The sequence below is a fragment of the Aspergillus pseudodeflectus genome (assembly GCF_044049435.1).
Source record: "Aspergillus pseudodeflectus strain CBS 756.74 chromosome Unknown BJX68scaffold_1, whole genome shotgun sequence".
NCBI lineage: Eukaryota > Fungi > Ascomycota > Eurotiomycetes > Eurotiales > Aspergillaceae > Aspergillus > Aspergillus pseudodeflectus.
The window spans coordinates 1515748-1537388 of record NW_027263777.1 but is presented as its reverse complement, the minus strand read 5'-3'; the positions used below and the strand labels follow the sequence as shown (position 1 = coordinate 1537388).

The 21641-nt window shown below is 52.3% G+C and overlaps 6 protein-coding genes across 6 annotated transcripts; 3 read left to right on the top strand and 3 right to left on the bottom strand.

Annotated features, from left to right (window-relative positions):
- Positions 1–142: 142 nt before the first annotated feature.
- Positions 143–972, bottom strand: BJX68DRAFT_223402 (uncharacterized protein). Its single transcript, XM_071038136.1, has 3 exons — positions 869–972; positions 513–813; positions 143–441 (listed from the first exon to the last, which is right to left on the bottom strand). Exons 2-3 carry the CDS (start codon positions 675–677, stop codon positions 196–198), a joined length of 411 nt encoding a protein of 136 aa, XP_070905941.1. The 5' UTR covers positions 678–813; positions 869–972; the 3' UTR covers positions 143–195.
- Positions 973–1556: 584 nt separating this feature from the next.
- On the bottom strand, positions 1557–2425 carry BJX68DRAFT_223401 (uncharacterized protein; the record flags this gene model as incomplete). Its single annotated transcript, XM_071038135.1, has 1 exon — positions 1557–2425. A coding segment is annotated over exon 1 (574 nt), but the record flags the coding sequence as incomplete, so codon positions are not given.
- A 956-nt stretch (positions 2426–3381) lies between these two features.
- Positions 3382–4771, top strand: BJX68DRAFT_223400 (uncharacterized protein). Its single transcript, XM_071038134.1, has 2 exons — positions 3382–3896; positions 3972–4771. The coding sequence occupies exons 1-2, from the start codon at positions 3822–3824 to the stop codon at positions 4527–4529; spliced, it is 633 nt and encodes a 210-aa protein (XP_070905939.1). The 5' UTR covers positions 3382–3821; the 3' UTR covers positions 4530–4771.
- Positions 4772–5434: 663 nt separating this feature from the next.
- On the top strand, positions 5435–6193 carry BJX68DRAFT_12885 (huntingtin-interacting protein K). Its single transcript, XM_071036256.1, has one exon. It carries the CDS (start codon positions 5594–5596, stop codon positions 6116–6118), a length of 525 nt encoding a protein of 174 aa, XP_070905938.1. The 5' UTR covers positions 5435–5593; the 3' UTR covers positions 6119–6193.
- Positions 6194–6414: 221 nt separating this feature from the next.
- BJX68DRAFT_251669 (uncharacterized protein) lies at positions 6415–14111 on the bottom strand (the record flags this gene model as incomplete). The annotated part of the gene is made up of 8 exons (XM_071042428.1): positions 6415–7362; positions 7411–7657; positions 7729–8292; positions 8938–9929; positions 9980–10656; positions 10703–11956; positions 12822–13926; positions 13989–14111. 8 exons carry the CDS (start codon positions 14109–14111, stop codon positions 6415–6417), a joined length of 5910 nt encoding a protein of 1969 aa, XP_070905937.1.
- Positions 14112–15730: 1619 nt separating this feature from the next.
- On the top strand, positions 15731–21157 carry BJX68DRAFT_223392 (uncharacterized protein). Its single transcript, XM_071038133.1, has 7 exons — positions 15731–16773; positions 16839–16922; positions 16988–17161; positions 17214–17238; positions 17286–17876; positions 17929–20729; positions 20797–21157. Exons 1-7 carry the CDS (start codon positions 15774–15776, stop codon positions 20934–20936), a joined length of 4815 nt encoding a protein of 1604 aa, XP_070905936.1. The 5' UTR covers positions 15731–15773; the 3' UTR covers positions 20937–21157.
- The last annotated feature ends 484 nt before the right edge of the window (positions 21158–21641 follow it).

Below are 21641 nucleotides of genomic sequence, written 5' to 3'. Positions count from 1 at the left end.
AAGTATCCACAAAGTCTTCAGGTGATCCATAATTCAGGCTAGACAATGCTGTCCACTCAGCCCAAATGCACTAAGAGCTGGTTAAACAAACTTTTCGACGGCAGCTGCTAGTATCCCAATGAGCTAGACTGGGTCAGCAGTAGCCACAACTATGTATAATCCGGAAAATATGCAAAATTATCATGCTTGGAGCACTCACGTATGAAGCATACTGCTTGTCAACCTCGCATGCGGTCTGGGCCCGTAAAGGTCGTCGAGTCTTTGCGAACAGAAGATTATGTCTGCAAGGTCAATATCCTCTCTTATTGTTTCCAGGAACTGCGTAGCTTCTACGTCATCTCCAACCTGAGAGAGCACGAAGAACGAGCGGGCATCCCTGTTTGGACGCTTCTTGTAGGCACGAATAGTCCGTTGCAGTGTGTCCCTGGGTTCTGGATACGGCTGGATAAGGATTAAGACCGTGTCAGTAACGTTGCACCGCATATAATCTGAATTGACGAGCTTAGGCTTACAGCTCCATCGGTAACAATGAGGGTCACCGCTGGATGGGGCCATGCCTCCCTGTTCAACAGGATTGGGTCTACAATGGCCTCCCTCAGTCGTGTCCCTATTTCAGTCGGTCCCTCGAACAGGATTTCTGTCCCGAATAGGTCAATGACTTCGCCTGGACCCGGCATGTCCCATTCCCGTTCACCATTCAGAGGACGAAGTGATACGCCTCTGCCGGTCAGCTTGGTGAAAATCTCGGCCACTCGAATGAGTGTATTGTAAAGTATGCTTATTCGCTGCCCTATTTCGTCGACCTGCTATTATCTGCTAAGTTTAGCGGCTCGAGTCTCGGACTTGCTCTTGAGAGATGAGTTCTTACCAAAGAAGATGACAATTCCAAAATATGTAAGCTTAAGGAGCGCCGGAATCTGATTTGCAGCCACTTCCCACTTCTCCCGGGTTGCTTCGATTCTCTGTAGGCGGGCATGTAGATCAAGAGCACCTGGTGGGGGAAACTTTTGCGAGGCTCGTAGCGATACAGTCGCTACCATGTACCATTCCTTGTCGTTCTCGGCAATCTCCTTCTGGATATCCATTGGCCCTTGATCTCCATTTGCATCTGCTGTAATAAGAGTAGTGTTGACATAGAAGCCTTCTCTGTCCCCTTTCATCCAGATCCTCGCCAGATTAAGGATATGGAGTATCGTCTGATCGCCCCTGGCCACTGCTTCATCTAACGGAGTGTTTCCCTTTGAGTCTCTCCCCTCAGTATCAGCGCCGTACAAAACTAGGGTACGAACGGATTCAGTAGACCCTTCTGCGGTGGCTACATGTAGAGCACTCTGGCCGCGCTCGTCCTTGATGGAGGTGTCTGCACCGTATTCGAGTAGCAATGCAATAGCATTTACGTTTCCCATTGCGGAAGCCAAATGTAGAGGTGTTCGACCTTCTGTGTCTGGGAAATGGATGTCCGCACACAGGTCAAGCAGTAACTTAACCATATGAAAGGGTGCCTTGTCTACAGCCACATGTAGAGCACTCCGGCCGTGCTGGTCCAACGCGTTGATGTTGCGTTTCTCGTCGCGTATTAGCCGGGTCACCTCTTCAACTGAACCATAGATCACAGTGTTATGAAGAGACGTATCGCCAGCGATATCCCACGCCTGATCTGAGTCCTCTTCCAACACATGTCGGCTGAGCTCTACTTGACGCCTGGAGGGTAATGGCAGTGTCAGCTCATGACTGCCGCCCTGATTGGCCGGATGCTCTTGCTTCTCAAGGAGATCGGTGATCAGGCCACGAACATCATCGTCAAGTAGCTCCACCGCGTTCTCACTGACGCTTTTTGCCCTAACTGAGTACAGTTCCGATTGCAAACCACTGCCATCACATTCAGATCCGGTCAATTGAGGGAGGCCCAGAAAAGGGAAAGACTCCAGGTGCGATGACACGGATTGGCTGAGCTCCGCTTGGTGCTCGGAGAGTGATGATGGTGTCAATTCATGACTCCCGCCTTGATCGGTCGGATGCTCTTGCTCTTCAAAAAGATCAGTGATTGGCCCGGCAACATCTTCGTCGAGCAGCTCCACCGCGTCATCATCGCCCTTCTCCATACGAATTGAGCCCGAGTCACCGGCATCGTTGTCATTATCTAATACCGGTCGATTGAGGGAGCGCCAGAAGAGCAGAAGCTTCCAGGTGTGATGCAATATGCTTATCCATTTCAGCCCAGTCATCCGAAACATAAGAACAGAGTACACAAGTGTCTGCTGGTTTGGTGAAAAGCCGCGTTCGCCGGTCGATTTCTTCCGGCCGAAGCAGATCATCTTTGCAATTTGCGTGACTCGAAGATATATGCTTGACATAAGCTCCCCGGCTGAGAATGGCGCATCAGGATGACTGGGACAGACGTATTCGGTCCGGTGATACAATTGCTCGTGGACGATCCACTCTTCCCAAGTGTTGAGTAGTCGACTGTCGCCTTGAGGACACTCGACAGCTGTACAGGTGTAGGGTTGCAGGTCTTGTATCAAATGTGCCCTGCTTGAATCAGCCAACGACTCTTGAGAGACCGGTTATTCCAACTAACCTCCAATGCCCCTTTCCGCGATAGGACGAAGGACATGTGACAAAACAGTAGGGACAAAGAAACTCCTTCTTTCCTACGAGCTGTTTTGGAAACGGCGGCCATCCTACTTTGGTGCTGCCGGGCTGGTATACGGTCGGAGTCGCAGTGAACTCTGTCCTCGCCAGATTAACCCTATCCCTCCGCTGATGCGGCAAGGGCTTGCCAGCGCGTGGTATGATTTGTGTGAACTTTGCCTTTGATTACGACCAAGGCCAGCAGTCGTGGGATGATGAGGACTTGAGGAAGTCCGTTTGTGCGAAGATCATCAGTCCACTGGACGAGGGATGTCGCGCGTTCCCGACTTGAAGATAGTCTCACTCGGTTTGCTTGGGCACTTACCTTCGTGTATACCCCTTGCAGAGAAGAGGCATGAGGAACTGCTCCACGTAGATATTCCTTCCATACGCTGTTGTCTTGCGCTCGTCGTCGGGCTATAGTGTACAGTGCTCTTGAATCGTGTCGATCCTCTTTTATTGCTGTTGTAATATCGAGAAATGCCATGCGGCGTTTTCTCTAGCAGAGCTGGCCGCTGGCCATACAAATCGTTAGTAGGAGCAATAAATTCTAAGCTCTTAGAGGTTAGGGGCTCTACTAGTAAATTGGTAGGGCAGCCCTAGCTAAGAAGGGAATTCTTTAACATCGGCTGGCTGACAAGATCGATTAGGCTAAGTGCATCAGAAAGGTCTAGAAGGCTGTCTGAGCCCGGGAGAAATTAGATTGTCATGTTGCGCAGATGCACGTTTCCACAGTTCCCACTGGTGGATTGAGGGGATTCCCAGCCACCCCGCAGCAACCGCGCAACTCGCCCAGCCTCCGACTTTCAGCTCCTCTGTAACCTCATCGCCTTTTTATTTATCTTCGAGCCAGGGGCTGGACTGCACTTTTCCTGCATTTTCCCATCCTGATTCCTCCCTCGTGCATCTGCCTGCGTTGGCATCTGGTCGCATCCACCGCTGATCAGCGCTGCGCTCGAGGATAAACACCGAGAAGACGAGACATCTCACGGTTACGTACTGCGACACACTCTTTCCATTTATCGCATACTACATTTTGGATCTATCGCATTGTTAATGCGACACCGATTTTCTCATTGATTTTCATACAAATCTACATCCATCCACATTCCTCGCATCGCTCCGCATTCCATTAGAACCTACCCGATCGATCACCACCAAACAGCCAGAGCCAGTAAACAACCGCCAAAATGATTGGAAGTATCTTTTTTATCTTCAACCGCTTGACGGAGATAACTTTCCTCATTCCAATCATCGGAATGATGGTACGTCCCCACACCACCCACACTCCCTACCAACGCTGTCTTCCAGAAACATTGAACTAACAAGCCAAAAAACAGGCCTACTTCGTCGACGGCTACCTCAAAGCAAACTTGATAACACCCCCCTTCATCCTCGTCCTCTTCATCGTCTCCGTAATTGCCGTATTCTGGTGCATCGACACCCTCATCCGACACAGCACCACAAAGCGCTCAGCGGCCTTCGTCTCCTTCGTCGACCTCCTCTTCGGCGGCGCCTTCATCGCAGCCGTCTACCAGCTGCGCTTCATCGCCACTGCCGACTGCGGCGACTGGGACGGCGGCCGCGTGTATGTCTCCCTGGGCCCCTTTGGCGCCTACGGCCGACAGAGTGGGAACGATCTCGCGGATGATCTGAACAAGACTTGTCGCATGCTCAAGACGTGTTTCGCGTTGGGGATTATGGAGGTTCTTTTCTTCTTTTGGACGGCGCTTATTGCCATCTTTATGTATCGGGGGTCGGCCTCGAAGGAGAAGACGGTTGTTAGGGAGACGACGACCGTTCGTCGGAGGAGTCATTCTAGTCGGAGGGGGCATGGGAGTGGCGGGCATTCGAGGAGACATTCTTCTTCGAGTCGGAGGCCGCATTATGTTGTTTGAGTGCGGTCAAGAGAAGTCATTGGAGGACGAGGGAGTAGGTAGGGGCTCGGGGAGATGCTTTTCTTTTGTTTTATGGCTCTGATGAGATATTATGCCTTTACGTTTATGATGACGAGTTATGGATACGATATGCTGGAACTAGAGAGGGAATGAAGGAAGCCATGTGTCGATAGGTTAATCAACCAAAGGATATTTTGAATTCAATTTCGTTTGGTCATCTTTTACTCAAAAGCCAAGTCCTTCTGACAAACAAGGTGACTTCTTAGCCCAATATTCTGTCAATATTCAGTTCATCCCGTCCCCACTGACTCGATCAGAAACAATCATTGCATCCTCAACCCATAGCCCTACCATCCTACACCCACCCAGCCAACGCATTAGCATTAGTACATACATCGCCCAGAACCTCTCACTACTACTCCAGCCATGGCATAGACAGGTAAAGGATATGGTAAAACTCACACAACCCTCATAGCAGGACCTCGCCTGTGGATTGTCTATCAAGAAGGAAAAATGCGATGGTAGGCTGCTCCTTCCTTTGTTGTCCCCAAGAGAGGCGCTCGTCGAGGGAGGTGCGGCCCAGCGAGGCACGGGAATGTACTTGCCTCATCTGATACAGGAAAGTATATACCCTCTAAGATGAGCTTGAAGAAGAAACGACCTGTAAATGAGGGTCGGTAGCGCAGTGTACAGTTTTAATGATAGCCCAGAGGCTCGGCCTCGGTGACATGAGTACATGAATGGCACTGTTGTGGGACATGGTGGGTCGCTTCTTCCCTCCCTGCCAGATGTCTATAGTATCACGTGACGCTATACTTTCGCTTTCCTTATCACGTCATGCTGCTGCTTATCTTAGCTCGATCTCCCCGCCCAGCCCACCCCACCTCCGCTCTTCATACTTCTCCACTCCGACAAACACACCTCAGCTCAGCTCAGCTTCAGACTTCGTGATCTCAGTCATAATCCCGACTACTCGATCTATCATAGCCCAGTCATCGCGCTCACCCTACCGCACCAAGTCCTCGAATCCCCTACAAAACCCCAACCCCTCACCAGGACCCAAAATGTCCGACCCCGTCCCCTCAGCCTCAGAGCACAACCCCACCACGACCTCGACCTCTGCCGAAGACCGCAAAGCCGCTGCCGCGCTCTCGTCCCTCAACACAACCGAGATAACGAGCGGCTCCCCATCCGGAGAGGGGGCGGCGAAGGCGGCGCCGTCTGCTGCCGATCAGGAGGCGCTGGGGAAGGCGATGAGTCGGTTGGAGATTGCGTCGGGCGCGGGGACGAAAGATAAGGGTGGGAAGGATACTACTCGGGGTGGGAAGGAGATTAAGAAGAAGGCTGCGACTGCGACGGCTGCGGTGAAGGTTTCTGCGGAGGATGTGACGTTGCTTGTAGGTTTTCCCACGTTCGCTGTTTCTCTGTTGCTCTTGGTTAGGTTGGTGCGCATCGCTGATGGGTGTGTCATTCTACAGGTAAACGAACTGGATCTGAGCAAGATCAAGGCGACGGAGCTTTTGAAGGCGAATGGGGGAGATGCGAAGAGTGCACTTCGAGCGTACATTCGACTCGGAGGCTGCTGTTGACGAGGCATAGGGATACAATGCCATGGCGTGATTTCGAGACAATTTTCAACCTGTGTGCTTCGGGGTCATTTGGGATGTTGGCGTTTTGCTTGGGAATGGGATAAAATAGCGGAATGGGCGTGAGTTAATGGACTTTAAACCCGGCGCGGATTTACCTTCGAGGAGTTCCTCTCATTCTATACTTCATTCTATTGAGAAAAGATCTAGACTGCGTTCTAGAATCATCAGGACATACAGGTCGTCTCGTATATACCGCATCAGCCATAAAACCCGGACATAAGGCATCACAAAACTTACTACCGCCTCTCCTCATCCTCACCCTCCTCAACTCTGTTCCTTTTATTTTTACTCCTATCAATCCCCTTCCCCTCATAAATAGTCCCCAGCAAAACCCAGCCGAGCGCCGCCTCAACCGCAAGCGCCCACCAAACCCCACCAACAAGATCATACTCCAACCCGAGGCCCAACCCCCACCCACCAAGTAACGGCCCGGCCGTCCTCGCCGCACTCGAAATACTCTGCGCAACGCCATGGACCGTCCCGAGGATCCCGGGATCCGTCACACAGTTATTCACCAAGATAACCGCGGCCGGCAACGCAAACGTCCTCGACACAACTTGTAACCCGACGACAACCGTGAACGCCGGCCAGACGAGATACGGCCTGTTGGGGATGAGGACGAGGAAGGGCATGAGTGCGTATGCGAGGGGTGAGAAAGGTAAGAAAGTCCGGAAGGAGGTTAGTGTCCCCAGTCTGGACTGGATGCGCGGGTACACGAAGATCTGGAGCGGGAGACCAATAAACCCGATGATTGCCGTGGCCATTCCGACGCGCGACGAGGGGAGGCCGAGGCCGCCGCCGAAGCGGAGGAAGGAGCGCTGATTCTCTGGTGGGGCGCGCGGGTTCGGGAGGAAGATGAAGGTTAGCGAGTTGAAGGCGCTTGTGTGAAATGCGAGGAGGAATTGGACGCCTAGCGTGAGCAGGACGTTGGGCGTCCAGATTGCGCGAAAGCTCGGCCGCTTGTGCGTCGGTGGGAGGTGGTGCCGCGCGCGCGATGGGGTTGAGGGGAGGGAGCGGCTGGTTACGCTTTCTGTGAGGTAGAGGGAGTCTCTGTCGTCGTCATCGTCATCTGGATGTTCGGATAGATGGTGGTAGCCACGGTATTTCCGCCGGCGGAAGAGGCGTGTCAGTCGTCGGCCGAGTTTGCGGCCCCAGTCGCTTCTGTAGCGCGCGGTTTCGTGGGTCTATGTGCAATTAGTATAGCAGATGTGAACTGGTGGAGATGGGCGTACCTCGTCAAGACCAAGAAACACAGAAGCCCACGAGATGAAGATGAAGATGGCACTGATAAGATTCGGCAGAGCGAACGGCCAGCGTTCCATCCACCACACGCCATCCTTCCCTCCAAAAAGCGATCCGGGCCCGAAAAGATGCGGGTAGTTCTTGATCGGATCCGCCAACATTCCACCAAGAACTGGCCCGATGATCACGCCGATATTGAAGCACATGGGCAAGAGCAGGAATGCTCGAGATTGGTACCTGTCGCAACCATTAGTCCCTCCACGAATCCATGGAACTACCACGGGAAGAGACCGACAAAAGGAACGTACTTCTTCTCCTCTATAATCTCCGAAATCATCGTGCGCATAACACCCACATTACTATTCAGCGCCCCGCCCAACGTTCGAAACACCGCGGCGGCCGCAAACGACCTCGAAAACCCAAACCCCAAGCACGAGATACACGTCCCCAACAACCCAATCAGCAACACCCTCTTCCTCCCCATCCACTCCGTATCCGCGAGTCGGCCCCAAAACACCGCGGTGAGGAACTGCATCGCCGTGAAGCTCCCCTGCAGGATTCCGGCCTGCTTCGCAATCGTCGACTCTGGGAGCGACGGGTCAAAGGAACGCAGTTGGTAGAAGAGGTATGCTTGCAGCGAAGTCTGCGTGAGGGGTTCCGAGAGGCGCGCGATTGTCAAGATGGCGAGTTGGCCCCTGTTCGGGAGCGAGGCCCATGTTACGGGCTTTTCACTTTCGATGGGTGGTGGGGAGAGGGGCGCATCTTCGTCGCTAACGCTAGAGGTGTCAGACCATGTGTCGGAGTCAAGTTCTGGAGAGGGATCTAGGAGGCGGAGGTGCGCAGTGTCGTTGTCGTGGATTGCGGTGCGGATGCTTGCGTTGTCCGCTTCATGGTGAGTGTCGCGTGTGTCGGTGACAGGATCTACATGGCCTCTGCGATAAAAGTCTGGTTCATGCTGTTGACTGGCGCCCATCAAAGTATATCCAAAGTCTAAAGAGTACACAAGGTAAATGTAAGGTTTGAAGAAGAAATATGCAAAATAAGAATATGGAGTAACACAAGAGCGACAGGGAAGATGGCCAAGTTTAAGTCCGAAAGCTGGAATCGCCGCCGGATATCGGTTCGGATTTCGGTTTAGCGCTAGGCTGATTCGGGGTGCAGAGGAGGTCGAGGCCGTGGGGGTCAACAGACGGTTATGTAGTCGAGATAACAATTGCTACTCCGGCATCGCATTGGAAGAAGGAAGAGAGCAAAGTCAATTGGATAATAAGTGGATGTTCAATGGTGCTACTTGGAGACGGACTGACGCCATCGCACGCTTCCCCAACCGAGTCCCATGCGAGATACCAAAACAAATGCAAAAAGTACAGTCTGGACTCAACGCCTTCCACAAGAAGTAAACAAGCGCAAATAACAGTAATCACAAAAATCCAGTCAATCAGGACAAGTATCGCTTAATCGCCTAATTATGCCGGCTTCCTCCCGTCATCTCCATTGTGCTCTCGATGCCCTCCCACGGCAGCTCCGAGTCCTCGTCTACATCGTAATCGGTTCCATCCTTACGAGAAGACTTGTCAGTCGTGCCTGTCACCTCGCCCAGCTTGCCGGCGTTCGTGTCGATGCCAATGGACTGAAGGGTGACTTCCATCTCCTGCTCTGTCATCTCTTGTCCACGCTGTCTTTGGCCCTCGAGAACGTCGTAAAGAGCGTAGATCTGGTCAGCCTTCATATCAATATCCTTGAGCAGCTTCTCAATCTTCTCGCCAAGTGACTTGCGCTGCCGCTTGCTGAGTGAGGCGTCCAGCCTGTTATATGCGCCTTGGTAAGTGACAAGCTGCATCTTCAGATGCGACAGCTCATCCTCCAGGGCCTTCAGAACAGTAGCCAGGGCAACGGCGGGCGCTTGCGCAGGACGCAAAGTGGGATCTTCGTTGTAAATAGATGGCTCAGGCATCCGCTCAGAGACCGGAATGGGCTTCGGGGCTTTGACTGCCTCTTGAGTGTGGTCACACTGGTCTCCAGGCATAGACTTCTTGCACACCGTGCAGTTCTTGCCATTGTGTTGGGTGGCACGGTCCAGCGCGCGTTGAGTCGTCTCCGGAAGCTTCTTAAGGTTTTCAGTCAGGTCGGTGTGGCGGAAAGTAATATCTGGGAGGATAAACGCAGACGTCATCTCCTCGGCAATTCGGCGACGGCGACGAGGAGTGATAGCGGTCACTGAGTGCTCTGAGTGCCTACGGGGGCGCTCGACAGGAACAGATAGCTGGCTCTCGCCTTCCGTAGCACTGGCCTTGGAGGCGGTGGTCAAATCACCTAGAGCGGAAGTAGGTCGAGGGATAGTAACCTTGCTCTCTTTGAGGGAGGATTTGCGGAGAGCGGGCTTTGGTGTGCTCTGGCGGGTGAGGTTGTCTGTTTCGCCTGCATTATCCGCAGCTGGGTTTGACTGGCGGCGCTTCCGGGCAAGTCGCTCTTCCTCCAGTGTCTTGCGAAGCTGGGCAATCTCACGTTCCTACATGACTGTTAGAAGGTACTCCACTCGAACCAGTCTGAGATACTCACGTCAATGAAGCTCAACAGCGTCAAGTCTTGCTCCGCACCGGACGATTTGCGAGTATGACCGGTTGCCTCTGCGGTCGAATCAACTGGCTCGGTAACCTCGACTTCCTCAACCACAACTCTCTTGACACGCTTCCCAGGCTTCTTGATCTGAGCACTTGACGTTCGAGACCTACTAGACTTCTCCTTCCTTGATGACTCTCGTACACGAGGCAGCTCGATTGAGAAGAGTGCCTCTTCCGCGCGCTCCTTCTCTAAACGAGAGATCTCCCTGTCAACTTGGGAGGATACGCGTGATTTCGATTCCTCCTTGCGACCCGACTTGGACTTTGAGCGCGAGCTCTTAGCTGTGGTCTCTTTTGTGGCGCTGCGCCGAGTGTCGGTTTGACTGTCCTCGGTACTGACGTCGCTAGCTGTGATCTGCTCCGATTCGCCGCTGTCTTCTCGCTGTTTTGAAGCTGGGTACAGTTTCGCGAATTGGGTCTTCCAGTTCAGAAGCTCCTCTCTTAAACTCTCATTCTCATTCTTCAGGTCCTGGGTCTCCAGGTAGGCAACGCCAAGTTGAGAGACCGCCATATCACGTTCTTTGCTTAGCTTCTTCAATGCAGCCTCCTGAATGTCGTTCTTGCGCTCAAGAAGGTCGACCTTGTTCTGAAGCGCCAAGTTCTTTGCTTCCAATTCTGCCAACGGTTAGCGGGGTTGATGTGAACGGGCCGAAGCACTTACTTTCGATCTCGTTCTGAAGACGATCCTTTTTGTGATCGTTCTGGTCAAGGTCATAACGCTTGCTGCTGCGGCTGCCCTTTTCTCTCTGACTTGACTTGCCCTTCAAGAAATGGTTCTCCTGTCGCAGATCTTCCAACCTCTTCTCCGCCTCAACCTTGCCTCTTTCGAGCTCCGAGACCTTGTCTTGAAGAAGACGTAAGGAGACGAACAAAGCTTTTTCATCCTCCGGAATTGGAATAGCGTCGAGAGGAATGTGTTCGCGGCTTAGAGAAACATCCATGGCATCAGCTGGCGGGGAAACAAATCGCGTCGTCCTTGTTTTCGGCTGGCGGGTGTAGACTGGTGTCCCGTCTTCATACACGCCCGACACGAGATCGGAGAGATTGGGCAGATCCGGGAGAAGGAAAGACTGCTGTGTACCCGTATCGCCTGCGGCAGCAGCACGAGCCTTCGCGCGACGGATCTCCTTCGCGTATGCTTCTTGAGACGCCTTTTCGACGGCATCGGCAATCTGGTTTGAGAGGTTTGCATTTGAGAAGCGCGTGGGACGCGCCGTGTTACTTGATACAACTGGCGGTCTTTCATCTTCAATAAATGAACCATCATAATCATCGCGGACCTTGGCGTGAATCTCGGACAGAGTGCGACGCTCTTTGCGATTCGATTTGGACGGGTTGGGATCAACGTTTTCCTTGTGAGCGAGACTCGCTTGTCTCAATTGTGCGTCTTTCCGGAGATTCTCGCTCACGGCTCGTCTGGGTGCCTGGCGCAGAGCCGACTTCTGAGGTGTGGGGACGTCAAGTCGAACAGCGGGGGACGAGGAGCGGACACTGTTCTCCATGCTCATGTAGGAGTTGCGGGAATCGTCTAATCTGCGCGGAGGGTTCGAGGGGCCACGGCCGGCTTCAATGGAAATGTCCTCGTCGATATCTGCGTCTTCTTCTTCGGATGTTCCAATCGGCGAGAAATGAGGGAGGTATTGTTCGAATGTAGAGGTATTGAAGACGTAATCGGGCTCCTCTTCCTGCTCGTATGGCTGGCGCTTCCTGGACGCCTCTTTCATCTTGGGGAGTCGCGGGCTCTCGTCGTCGAGCTCTCTGGTGGATGCAATGGCTTCGTGCTCTGGATCGAAATCGGACCCGAACGACGCGAAACTGTTGGCTGTGTGTTCGCGCGACATGGCCGGTCGAGGACGCGACGGGTTCGCGGAAGGATGCTCGGGGTAAGGAAACTGAGGTAGTAAGACCCCCGCTTCTGGACTCGAGGGGGGAAATAAAGTATCTGCCTCTGATATAATGGATGCGTGAAGCAGAATGGCGCGTCGGGCAGTTTCCGCGAGTCGAAACAATCAATAATAATGGGGTGGCTGGGTTTGTTTACCCCATCCCGTTCCGGGCTCACCGCCTCGGTGCCTCGCGCCAAGAACGACTCCAAGTCGTGAACACGTGATGGTGCCTGAACTATACCAGACGATTGCTTGCTTGCTCTTCAACTTGACCACATAACCTTATCATATTAAATTTCAAGTTGGTTGGAATCGATCCGAAAGGACAGATATCCTGAGCTGCCGGTATGAAAGTTGACTCCCACTTGCTGCAGCTCATTATCCTTGCGTACTGCTCTGCCAGACGGAGATTGTTTCATTTGGCCTTCGCCACGATCATAGAATAGCATTTCACGGGCGTCGTAGAGAAAATCCAGCGGCCATGTACACGAGATTAAACAGCATTGATGATATAATATTCCAATGAATTATATGTGCAGCCAAGTCCACGAGATATCTCACCCACTCTGACCGAACCATCCAAACGCCATGCTAGCTAGATACATTTAAAAAAAAAAAAACCAGAGCTCAAAACATTATCAAAGGGAATCTTATAGTCGTGAGTATTCATGCTCGTGATGGAGATCAAAAATAACAAATATTAACCAATTCGCGCGCCGGATGCCGAGGTATTGAGGGTTGGAGTAATGATATTAGTCGTCGTCTCCTGTGCTTGAGCCTCTTCAGCCGGAGGGGTAGTTTTGTGAGTAGGAGACGAGTCAGTAGAAGAGGCGTGCGAGCCCGAGTCTGTTTGTTGCGAGCTTGTGGGTGTAGGTGGCCCATTGCTGACCGGACTAACGGGGCTGACCACGTCGATCTGGATTGTAGGCAACGGAGTCAGCTCGCGCAATCGCGGCGGGGCATCGATGCTAGGCTGCGATGTGGAAGCTTCGTAGGGTGGAGCCTCGCCCCAGTCTAGACGATCGTAATCCGGGGGTGGGATGTTTCGTGCACCAACGTCGCCATCCTCGGGTTCGGCATGCGACGGGGTAACAGAGTGCAGCGATGTGGTGTGCGACTGCACGGGGGTCAAACTCTCCCCGTCGGAGCCACCACCTGGTAGGGAAAGCGTGGACGAATAAGATTCACCGCGAGAATGTACGCTGATAAACCCCGACGAACGGTCAGGGTTGTCCGTACTCATCGCGGCGGCATCGCCCAGCAGAGGCCTAGAGTCCGAGCCGTGTGAACTCGCTCGAAGGCGAGATCCGTCGTGTCGCACATGGCCCAATTCAGCGTAGCTGACACTTGAAATCCTTCTATCGCGACCCCGACTCTGGGCCTCTGCGAGCGCAACAGAGGCCGAAACGGGAGTGTTGCCGTTGACCGACTCGCGACTGTTGCCACGTTGCCGGCTTTCGACACGCAGCTGCTCGAGACGGATGCTGTCTCCGCGCTCGCGAGCTTCCCGACGCTCCCGACGCCGCGCCTCACGATCCGCTATCTCCTGTCGCCGCTGCAGACGGATCTGATAAAGCGACTCCATCATCTCCTCGCGACGGTCTTCCTCTTCCTCTGCAGTTTCCGGGAATTCGACGACCATGTCCATGCCTCCTCGCTCTCCTTCGCGTGCGATCACTTGTTCGGTGGGCTTGGGGTTATACGAATAGGCGGGGAGGGTGATGATCGATCGGATCGAAGTGTCTCGGCGAATGCCCGTGTTTGAGTCGGTCTGAGGGCCTCCTTGCGTCGTTGAAGCGGCGGCGGTGTTGCTCGCTTGGTTTGCCGATGAGCCACCGGGGACTTGGCCGTATGATGCACCCACGTTCCATCGCTCCCACTTTCCTTTCAGGTATTTCCCTGGGATGTATTTCGGGCGAGAATGCATTCTTCGGAGGGCGCGGAGGACAAAGTAGAGAATGACGAGGGAGGCCACGACAAAGACGATGACGGCAGTGACCTATCGCGATACGCCTGGTTAGTATATCGGTGAAAGGAGTCCAATGATAGCGACAAACTCACGATAATGACGAGGTTATTGTGGCCTTCCCCTGAGCCATTTCCCTCGCTTGGTCGGTCATTATTCGGGGGAGGATCCGAAGCTTGACGGGGTTCCAACTGCCGAAGCTGAATTGGAATCAGCATGCTGTGAGAATGGGCGATAAAAGAGCAAAAGCCCAATCAATGCTCAGTTGCAACGCATGTAGGACGGTAGAAAAGGTGAGGCCTCGCGAAAGGTTGCTGACTGGGAATTGGCAGATAAAAATAAAGCGGCCTGGAGCGGAATGAGCACGGATTTGGCGGCTGGTTTGACAGCAGGGCTCGGGGTGGGTCGGTCTGACGTTGAAGGGAAGATCCCGAACCTGAAACAAAATCACAGGCGCAACAAGAATATTATTGAACCAGGAGAGAAAAACAATTGTCGACGAAATTAAGGACTCGATTTGTTCGACAGCTCTCTGAAGAGAGGATAAGGAACAAGGAGAGAAGCAGCATGGCGATGAAGGCGACAGCGAAGAAAAGCCTAGTCCATTGTCATCCAGGCGTCCAGCATGCAGTTCGAGTTATTATTGGAAGAGCGCGCGATAATCCCCCCGTGAGCTGAGCCCCAGTCTGGCCTGGATTCATTGGTACTCCGTGCGCTTTGCTGATCGGCTGCTTGGTGGCTGGGTGGGCGACAACCGCCGTCAACTCCGACGAAATTGCGGCGCGAAGCACCAACACTAAGATTCCAGGGACAAGGGACAACAGATTAGCGAGACCATCCCCTCGGATTTCGGACATAATACATAATTGGAGTCACGTTCTGATGGTCCAAATTGAAATTGACCATTGGTGTCGTGCTGCCCCGTGCTTGACTAGCGCTCGGCGATTAGCTAATCCTCCAACACTTCTGCCAAGCCGAGTCCACAAGGCTGAGTGAGAATAATCGAAGCGATGCCAAACAGCGGCATCATGTACTTATCATCGGATCTAGCTAGTTCCGGTAGGAGGGCTGGTGAGTCGTCCATAGAGGCCTGAGGCTTTTTTGGCTCACAAGACTCATCGTCAAGTACAGCCTTGCTACCCACCACTCACCATGAACTAAAAATATATTTTGGTCCTAAGCGCTGATCAAGAAGGATCCCCTACTCGGAGTAGTACTCTATAGTCTCGTCTCAATGCAATGATTCCCACGTTACTCTCCAAGTTACCGCTTTGACTGAACAATATCAGTTCTAAGCCTCAACCGCTGAAAACCGTACGAGGTTTGGCCATCACGAATCCGTATACGAATACGCATTCATCCTTGCCCCGCACCCCAACACGCCTAACGGGACTTCAGGGTCAATTTCGAAAGTACGAGTGCCCTGGGGTACGGAGTACTATTTTCAGAGCCGACAGACTCGAGTATCCCACTCATTTGTACGCAGTACTTTGCCAGATGCTCCAATCGTGCTGCTTCTACTACCAGTTGTGGGTACACACTTCTTCCCTAACAAAATATGAAATATTCATTGGCACATATAGCACTACGAGTAGCGACCATGCCATCCTCCGGCTTCCTGAAGTCAAGCCTTGGCAGAACACTGTTGCTTTGGCAACAATGCTCTTTTGTTATGAGAGTCAACTTGTCACTATACCGTGGTGGAGATAATGTTCTATTACCATAACTCTCTACACCAGCATGAATCATGTTCATTGGTCAACCTCCCAGAGTCACATGGTGTGAGGGGGTTTTTTGCGTCCTGTTTCAGCCGCATGTACCCCGCCAAGCGCCTTCCCACTTTGCTCCGCAACACTCTTCATGAGTCTCTAACCGCTCAAATGAGGCGTCCTCCATATGTGGAAGATGATGCCGCGCCCTCGCTGGCTGATTACACGGTAGCATGTATCTGCCCCCTTGGTTTAGAGTGTGCGGCGGTGGAAGGCATGCTGGATGAGATCCACGACCCTCTGCCGACGAGCCGTGACCAGAATGCCTACACCCTTGGCCGAATTGGACCCCACAACATTGTCGTTGCGGTGATGCCGGAAATGGGAAACAATGCGGCGGCCACCACAGCGACGCAACTACTGAACGACTTTCCTTCCTTTCGGTTCGGCCTGTTGGTCGGCATTGGTGGCGGTGTTCCCGGATCAAAGGAGTCTGGAGATGATGTCCGACTGGGGGATGTTGTCGTGAGCCAGCCTACGGGTGGATTCGGCGGGGTGATCCAGTACGACATGGGGAAGAAGCTCATGGATGGCAACTTTCAGCGGACAGGATACCTCAATAAGCCGCCTGAGGTTCTGAGCGCTTATGTCAGAAGGCTGGAGGCTCGGCACTATAGAGTGCAAAATAAGATTAGCTCTTATCTTGCCGAGATGTTGCAGCGGTATCCAAAGATGCAGGACCACTACCAACATCCGGGGCTCGAATGCGACCAACTCTTTTGCTGGGACTATTCGCATCAAGGTGGCCCAACCTGCGAGGAGTGTGATAAGGAACAAACCGTGCCGCGTTCGCCCAGACGAGACACGGAACCGAGGGTTCACTATGGCACGATTGGATCGGCTAATACGGTGGTCAAGGATGCAGTGACCCGCAACCAGCTGAAGCGGGACACAGGGGTTCTTTGCGTCGAGATGGAAGCAGCGGGGCTCATGGATACATTTCCTTGCCTTGTGATTCGGGGCATCTGCGATTACGCTGATTCGCATAAAAACAAGCGATGGCAGCCATACGCTGCGGCAACAGCAGCCGCATACATGAAGGAATTGCTGATGATGATTCCTGCCCAACAGGTAAAGCAGACGCCATCTGCTCGAGAGCAGACAAAAGCTGGTACGTGGATGCCAGGCGCCTTTCACTGCTTACCCTGTGGTTTATTTCGACTCATCGAACAGCAGCCGCCGAAGCAGTTTTGGATGTTATAGAGGGACCGATCCGCAAAACCGAAAACCTAGTGCAGTACCTTTACAAAAAGCAACAAGGTCAGCTATCTCTGCATAATTCGGGGTCTGCAGGATGCAAAACATCGGGCTTATTGTTCTTTCAGACAGCCATGAAGCTGAGGTACTTTCCTGGGTCTCGAAAACGCCTTACGAAAAGCATTACAAAACGGCTCGAGAGGGTCTGTTAGTGGACTCAGGGCGTTGGTTGTTTGAGAAGTCCGAGTTTGAGAAGTGGCGACAGTTTGATGGATCCAGAATGTTTTGGTTGTCTGGAAAGCGTAAGTACTTTTCGGTTCCAAGAGGAGAATGACCAGCTGAAAACGGACATAGCTGGCGCGGGGAAAACAAAGCTCTGGTAGGGTAACATCAATTCTCATGTGAGCCTAAGCTAAGGTACAGTAGTGCGATGCTGGTGCACACTCTGGTTAAACAAGACGAGGACGTGATCTACTTCTTTTGCAGTCGCAACGCCAATGACCCCGATCGCCAGGATCCGAAAGTAGTTTTGCGGGCGTTGATCCACCAACTAGCATTACGTTCTCAAGGCGGCCTTCCAAAGGTGCTTCGTGATGCATTCGACAGGAGACATTCAACTGGTATGACGAGAGACGGGTTGGATTTCGATGAAAGCTACGATCTTCTCGTTAAATTACTCAACGACCATGCTCGGACCACGATTATCATCGATGCGCTGGACGAATGCAGCGAGCAAAGCAGAAGCTCTTTAATGCAGTCTCTCAGAAAGCTTGTTGACCACTCGACTTCTCTAGTCCGGGTCTTTGTGTCAAGCAGGGGAGACCGTGATATTGCAGTCCGGCTTCAGGATGTACCAAAGACCTCAATAAATCAAGAATTAACCGGGGCCGACATGAAGCGCTTCGTGGAGCAGGAGGTCAGGCACAGCATCAAGTATAAAGACTTGCTTTACGGTGAGGTATCTCCGGAGCTGGAAGAGAAGATTACAGCTGAATTGCTTGCGAAAGCAGACGGAATGTAAGTGCCATGTCCACACCTTTTTCCCGGACAATTGCTAATAAAGTCTCAGGTTTCTCTGGGTCCGACTGCAAATACAACTTTTATGCCGAATGCAAACGGAGCATCAAGTCTGCTCTCTTCTAGGACGCCTGCCGCCGACTCTGAGTGAAACCTACGATCGACTTTTTGAAAAAATCCAACAGAGCCCTAGCGCTTACGAGGCAAACACGGCATTGGGATGGCTAATGTGTGCCCGGGAGCCTCTTCGTCCCACTCAATGGGCATCCGCAGTTTCATGGACGCTCGATAAAAAGTCAGGAGGCACGCAACCCAGTCGCCTTAGCGCTGAAACGTTGCTGGGCATGTGCCAGAACCTGGTCGTGTACGATGAGATGCAGAATAATATCGCCTTTGCGCATTTTTCAGTCCGCGAGTACCTCGAAAGAAAGCCACGGTTCGACGAATTGCACCTGGAGACGATAGCTGCCAGAACATGTCTACGGTTCATGATTGACACAAGGCTGCCCCGGCCATCGGAACTCGAGTATGGCTTCTACAGGTATTCCGCTCGTCACTGGATTGGTCACGTCAAAGCCACTGCAGAGTTCGCCCCATCCGAGCTAGACGAATTTCTAGGAAGATGGCAGGAGCATACAACAGCATACAGCGAATGGAAAGGTGCTGTTGAGCTTTTTGGGCGCCGACACCAAGAGTACAAATACGCCGACGAGATTGCGACGTTGACAAATGGTTTGCTTCTAGCAGCATACTACGGCATCAGACACACAACGCTCTGGAGGCGCTCTCGTTACAACCCGAACGCAACGGACGAGCGTGGCCTATCACTGCTCGCGCTGGCTAGTATGAATGGTCAGAAAAGGATAGTAGAGCTCTTGATACGCAATGGAGCCACTATAAACCCCGCTTCTAGCGCGATTGATTCGAGGACAGCAATGTGCGTGTATAAGCCACGGCAATCATATGCCAGTTGGTTTCAGGCAGATGACTGCCATCCCCTGTTTCTGGCTATTCAGAATGGCCATCCGGAGGTAGCCATGACGCTTCTGAATGCCGGGGCGACATTTAAAGATATAAGCGTTCTGCTGGTTGCTGCGGCCTATGGACCACCCAACGTGCTCCAGCATATCTTAGAGCAAACCTTGCAATCGGAAGTATCCGAACAGGATCTAGTAATGGCAGCAATGAACAAATCCCACCCACAGACTCTTAAAGCTTGCCTCAAGACATGCAAAGACTACTGCATCACCGGCAATGTGATTGAAGCTATTCTGGACCACCGAAAAGACGGTAAAGATATAATCACGCAGCAGTTGGCGTCCCGAATCAGCGCGAGAGTACTGACTCGGATATGGCGCAGAAAGAGGCTTGGTATTCTCACAACGCTACTTGAATGGGTACCTGACCTTCCTGTTTCCAGAGATATCGTCGAGCAGTTGGCGCTGGATGCCCCACCAGGTACTGACTGTGTGGTGGAAATCCTACGGTCTCTTCTCCCCGACGAGTCGATTACGTCGATGACGCTCAAGGCAGTGTTTCGCGTGAGATACCAAGCTGTTGATACGCTTAGAGTACTTTTGCTCAGCAAAAGCTGTCGGAACCGGAATGCGAAAACAAAAGCATTAACGCATACCGAGACCACAAAACTCAGCCCTGAGTCGCTTCAACGCCTGTTCAACGAGAGCGTTTCTGTCCAACTTACAGAGGAGCTACTGGTTGCTGCTTTGTTCAATCGCAAAGGGGCTCTCGAGTTAGCCAGGCTGCTTCTTTACGGACGCCAGCCAGCACCGATTACAGAGTCTGCAGTTAAAGAGGCCGTGGCAAACAAGGCTCACGGATTCCAGATTCTGGAGCTTTTATTCTCAACTGGGCGTTTCGTTCCCATTACCGAAGAGATAGTGGCGGCAGCTGCGAGGAATAAGGAGTGTGGGCCGAAAATGATTGGACTGCTGTTATCAAAGACGCAAGATCCAACAATTGGAGATAAATATGACGGCAGGATTCAGAAACAATTACTGGAGAAGCAACATGCTTTCAACATGTCCAAAGATGTTCCTTCCTCTGGGCAACAAGGAAGCTCTGACAGTAAAGACAACGGGAAACCTGGTGCTGAACAAGGCAGGCTGGGTGTATCCGAGGACGAGGTCATAGCTGCAATTGATGGCGGTCTCAAGGCCGTGGAGACTCTACTCGCGCAGTACCCTTCCCTACCTGTCACAGAACGTGTCTTAAAGAGAGCAGCAATGGGTCTCACCAAAAGCGTTCCGATCTTTGGACTCTTGCTGGCCAAAAATGCCAAACTTACGATGTCTGAATCAGTTCTCGTGGAGGCCGCGCGGAACACCATCTCTGGCAACGAATTGACAAAGCTCATCATCGAAAGAGCGGACGCTCTCCCCATCTCCGATGCGTTCATTCAGGCAGTTCTACAAAACAAGTATTCTGGGACAGAGATCTTGCAAACAATTTTCGGCTCCCCGAAGACCGTCGTCGGGGTTTCTGTGGTGTGCACGGCCGCCATTGATGGTCACGAGACGTTGTTTGGCGACCTTCTTTCTAGGGTTGATTGGCGTCTCATGAAAGACAACTATGGCGTCATATTCTCTGCTGCAATTGAAGGAGGAAACTCTAGGATATTGCAACAGTGTATTGCCTATGGGGGCGTATGGCCTGGAAAAGACAAACATGGTTGGAATGCGGACCTCATGGCATATCACAAACATCAGAAATCCGTACTGTCACTTATTAGGGAGAAAATTGGGCGACGGCCTGCGGCACCTATCCCTCCGAATGCGTGGAAGAAGCCAGAGTCACCCTCGGTGAGATTGGTTGGTACGACGGTAAGGACTGACGGTACGTATAATCATCTTGCTTTAGGATCTGATGGACAAGTGAGCTTACAAAACTCCCGTTAATGCAGCCGACAACGAGTCTGACATATGTATACGTGCAAACCATCCACTCATACCAGTTGGCACGAGCTACTTCGAGGTCGAAATTCTAGAACTCGACGAACCTGACTACTACGCTGAAGAGTACGATCTAAACCCCGCAGCCTAAGAATCCGAAATAACAAATTTTCCATAGAATCCAGGATTCACTGGCCATCGGCGTCACTGATGAGCGCATGGTCTACACCCCGTCATATTACACCGACACTGGATACGTACATGACCTATTTCTCATGTCTGAACGGCGCGGTTTTAGAAAAGGAGATACGGTGGGCTACGGGATTGATTGGGAGAGGAAACAACAGTTCATCGTGGTACATGGGGTACGAGGTATATTATCCTCTGATTGCTTTCCTACGTACCTGACTGCGTTATTGCTTGTACCACTGAGTACTAAGTGAGAAACAATGCTGCATACTGACTGGGTTTACAGACGAAACTGATCGGTGCTTCGAGCAGCTGTATGAGCGCCGGATGTTTCCGTTCGTGCGAGTGTATGCTGGAGCTGGGAGATGTATGTTGAAGGCGAACTTTCAGGGGCCGTTTTTGTATAAGGCACCAACCACCTCCTCGCAGTAGGTAGTCGGACCGAAAAGCAGGATTTGAGCTGGTTGAGAGGTGCTGAGGCACGCTCATTTAGGGGGTGACCAGCGAGGCCTCGCTTTGCTCTTGGGAAACATAATATACATATAAAATATTTGTGTCTGCTGGTCAAGTCGTAGCTTTGAAGATGAGTCCGGACATTCTCCACATGCCTCGAAGAGGGTTTGTGCCGCGATACTGCGATTTGCATCAATGATCGAGTGCAAGAATG

Excerpts from the sequence above, each read along its gene's own strand:
- BJX68DRAFT_12885 (XM_071036256.1), top strand. The coding sequence starts at position 5,594 with ATGTCCGACCCCGTCCCCTCAGCCTCAGAGCACAACCCCACCACGACC.
- BJX68DRAFT_223392 (XM_071038133.1), top strand. The coding sequence starts at position 15,774 with ATGAGGCGTCCTCCATATGTGGAAGATGATGCCGCGCCCTCGCTGGCT. Across the intron at positions 16,923-16,987 it reads CCTTTACAAAAAGCAACAAG|ACAGCCATGAAGCTGAGGTA; the intron begins GTCAGCTATCTC and ends TTGTTCTTTCAG. Across the intron at positions 17,162-17,213 it reads GTTTTGGTTGTCTGGAAAGC|CTGGCGCGGGGAAAACAAAG; the intron begins GTAAGTACTTTT and ends AAACGGACATAG.
- BJX68DRAFT_223400 (XM_071038134.1), top strand. The coding sequence starts at position 3,822 with ATGATTGGAAGTATCTTTTTTATCTTCAACCGCTTGACGGAGATAACT. Across the intron at positions 3,897-3,971 it reads TTCCAATCATCGGAATGATG|GCCTACTTCGTCGACGGCTA; the intron begins GTACGTCCCCAC and ends GCCAAAAAACAG.
- BJX68DRAFT_223402 (XM_071038136.1), bottom strand. The coding sequence starts at position 677 with ATGCCGGGTCCAGGCGAAGTCATTGACCTATTCGGGACAGAAATCCTG. Across the intron at positions 442-512 it reads TCATTGTTACCGATGGAGCT|CCGTATCCAGAACCCAGGGA; the intron begins GTAAGCCTAAGC and ends ATCCTTATCCAG.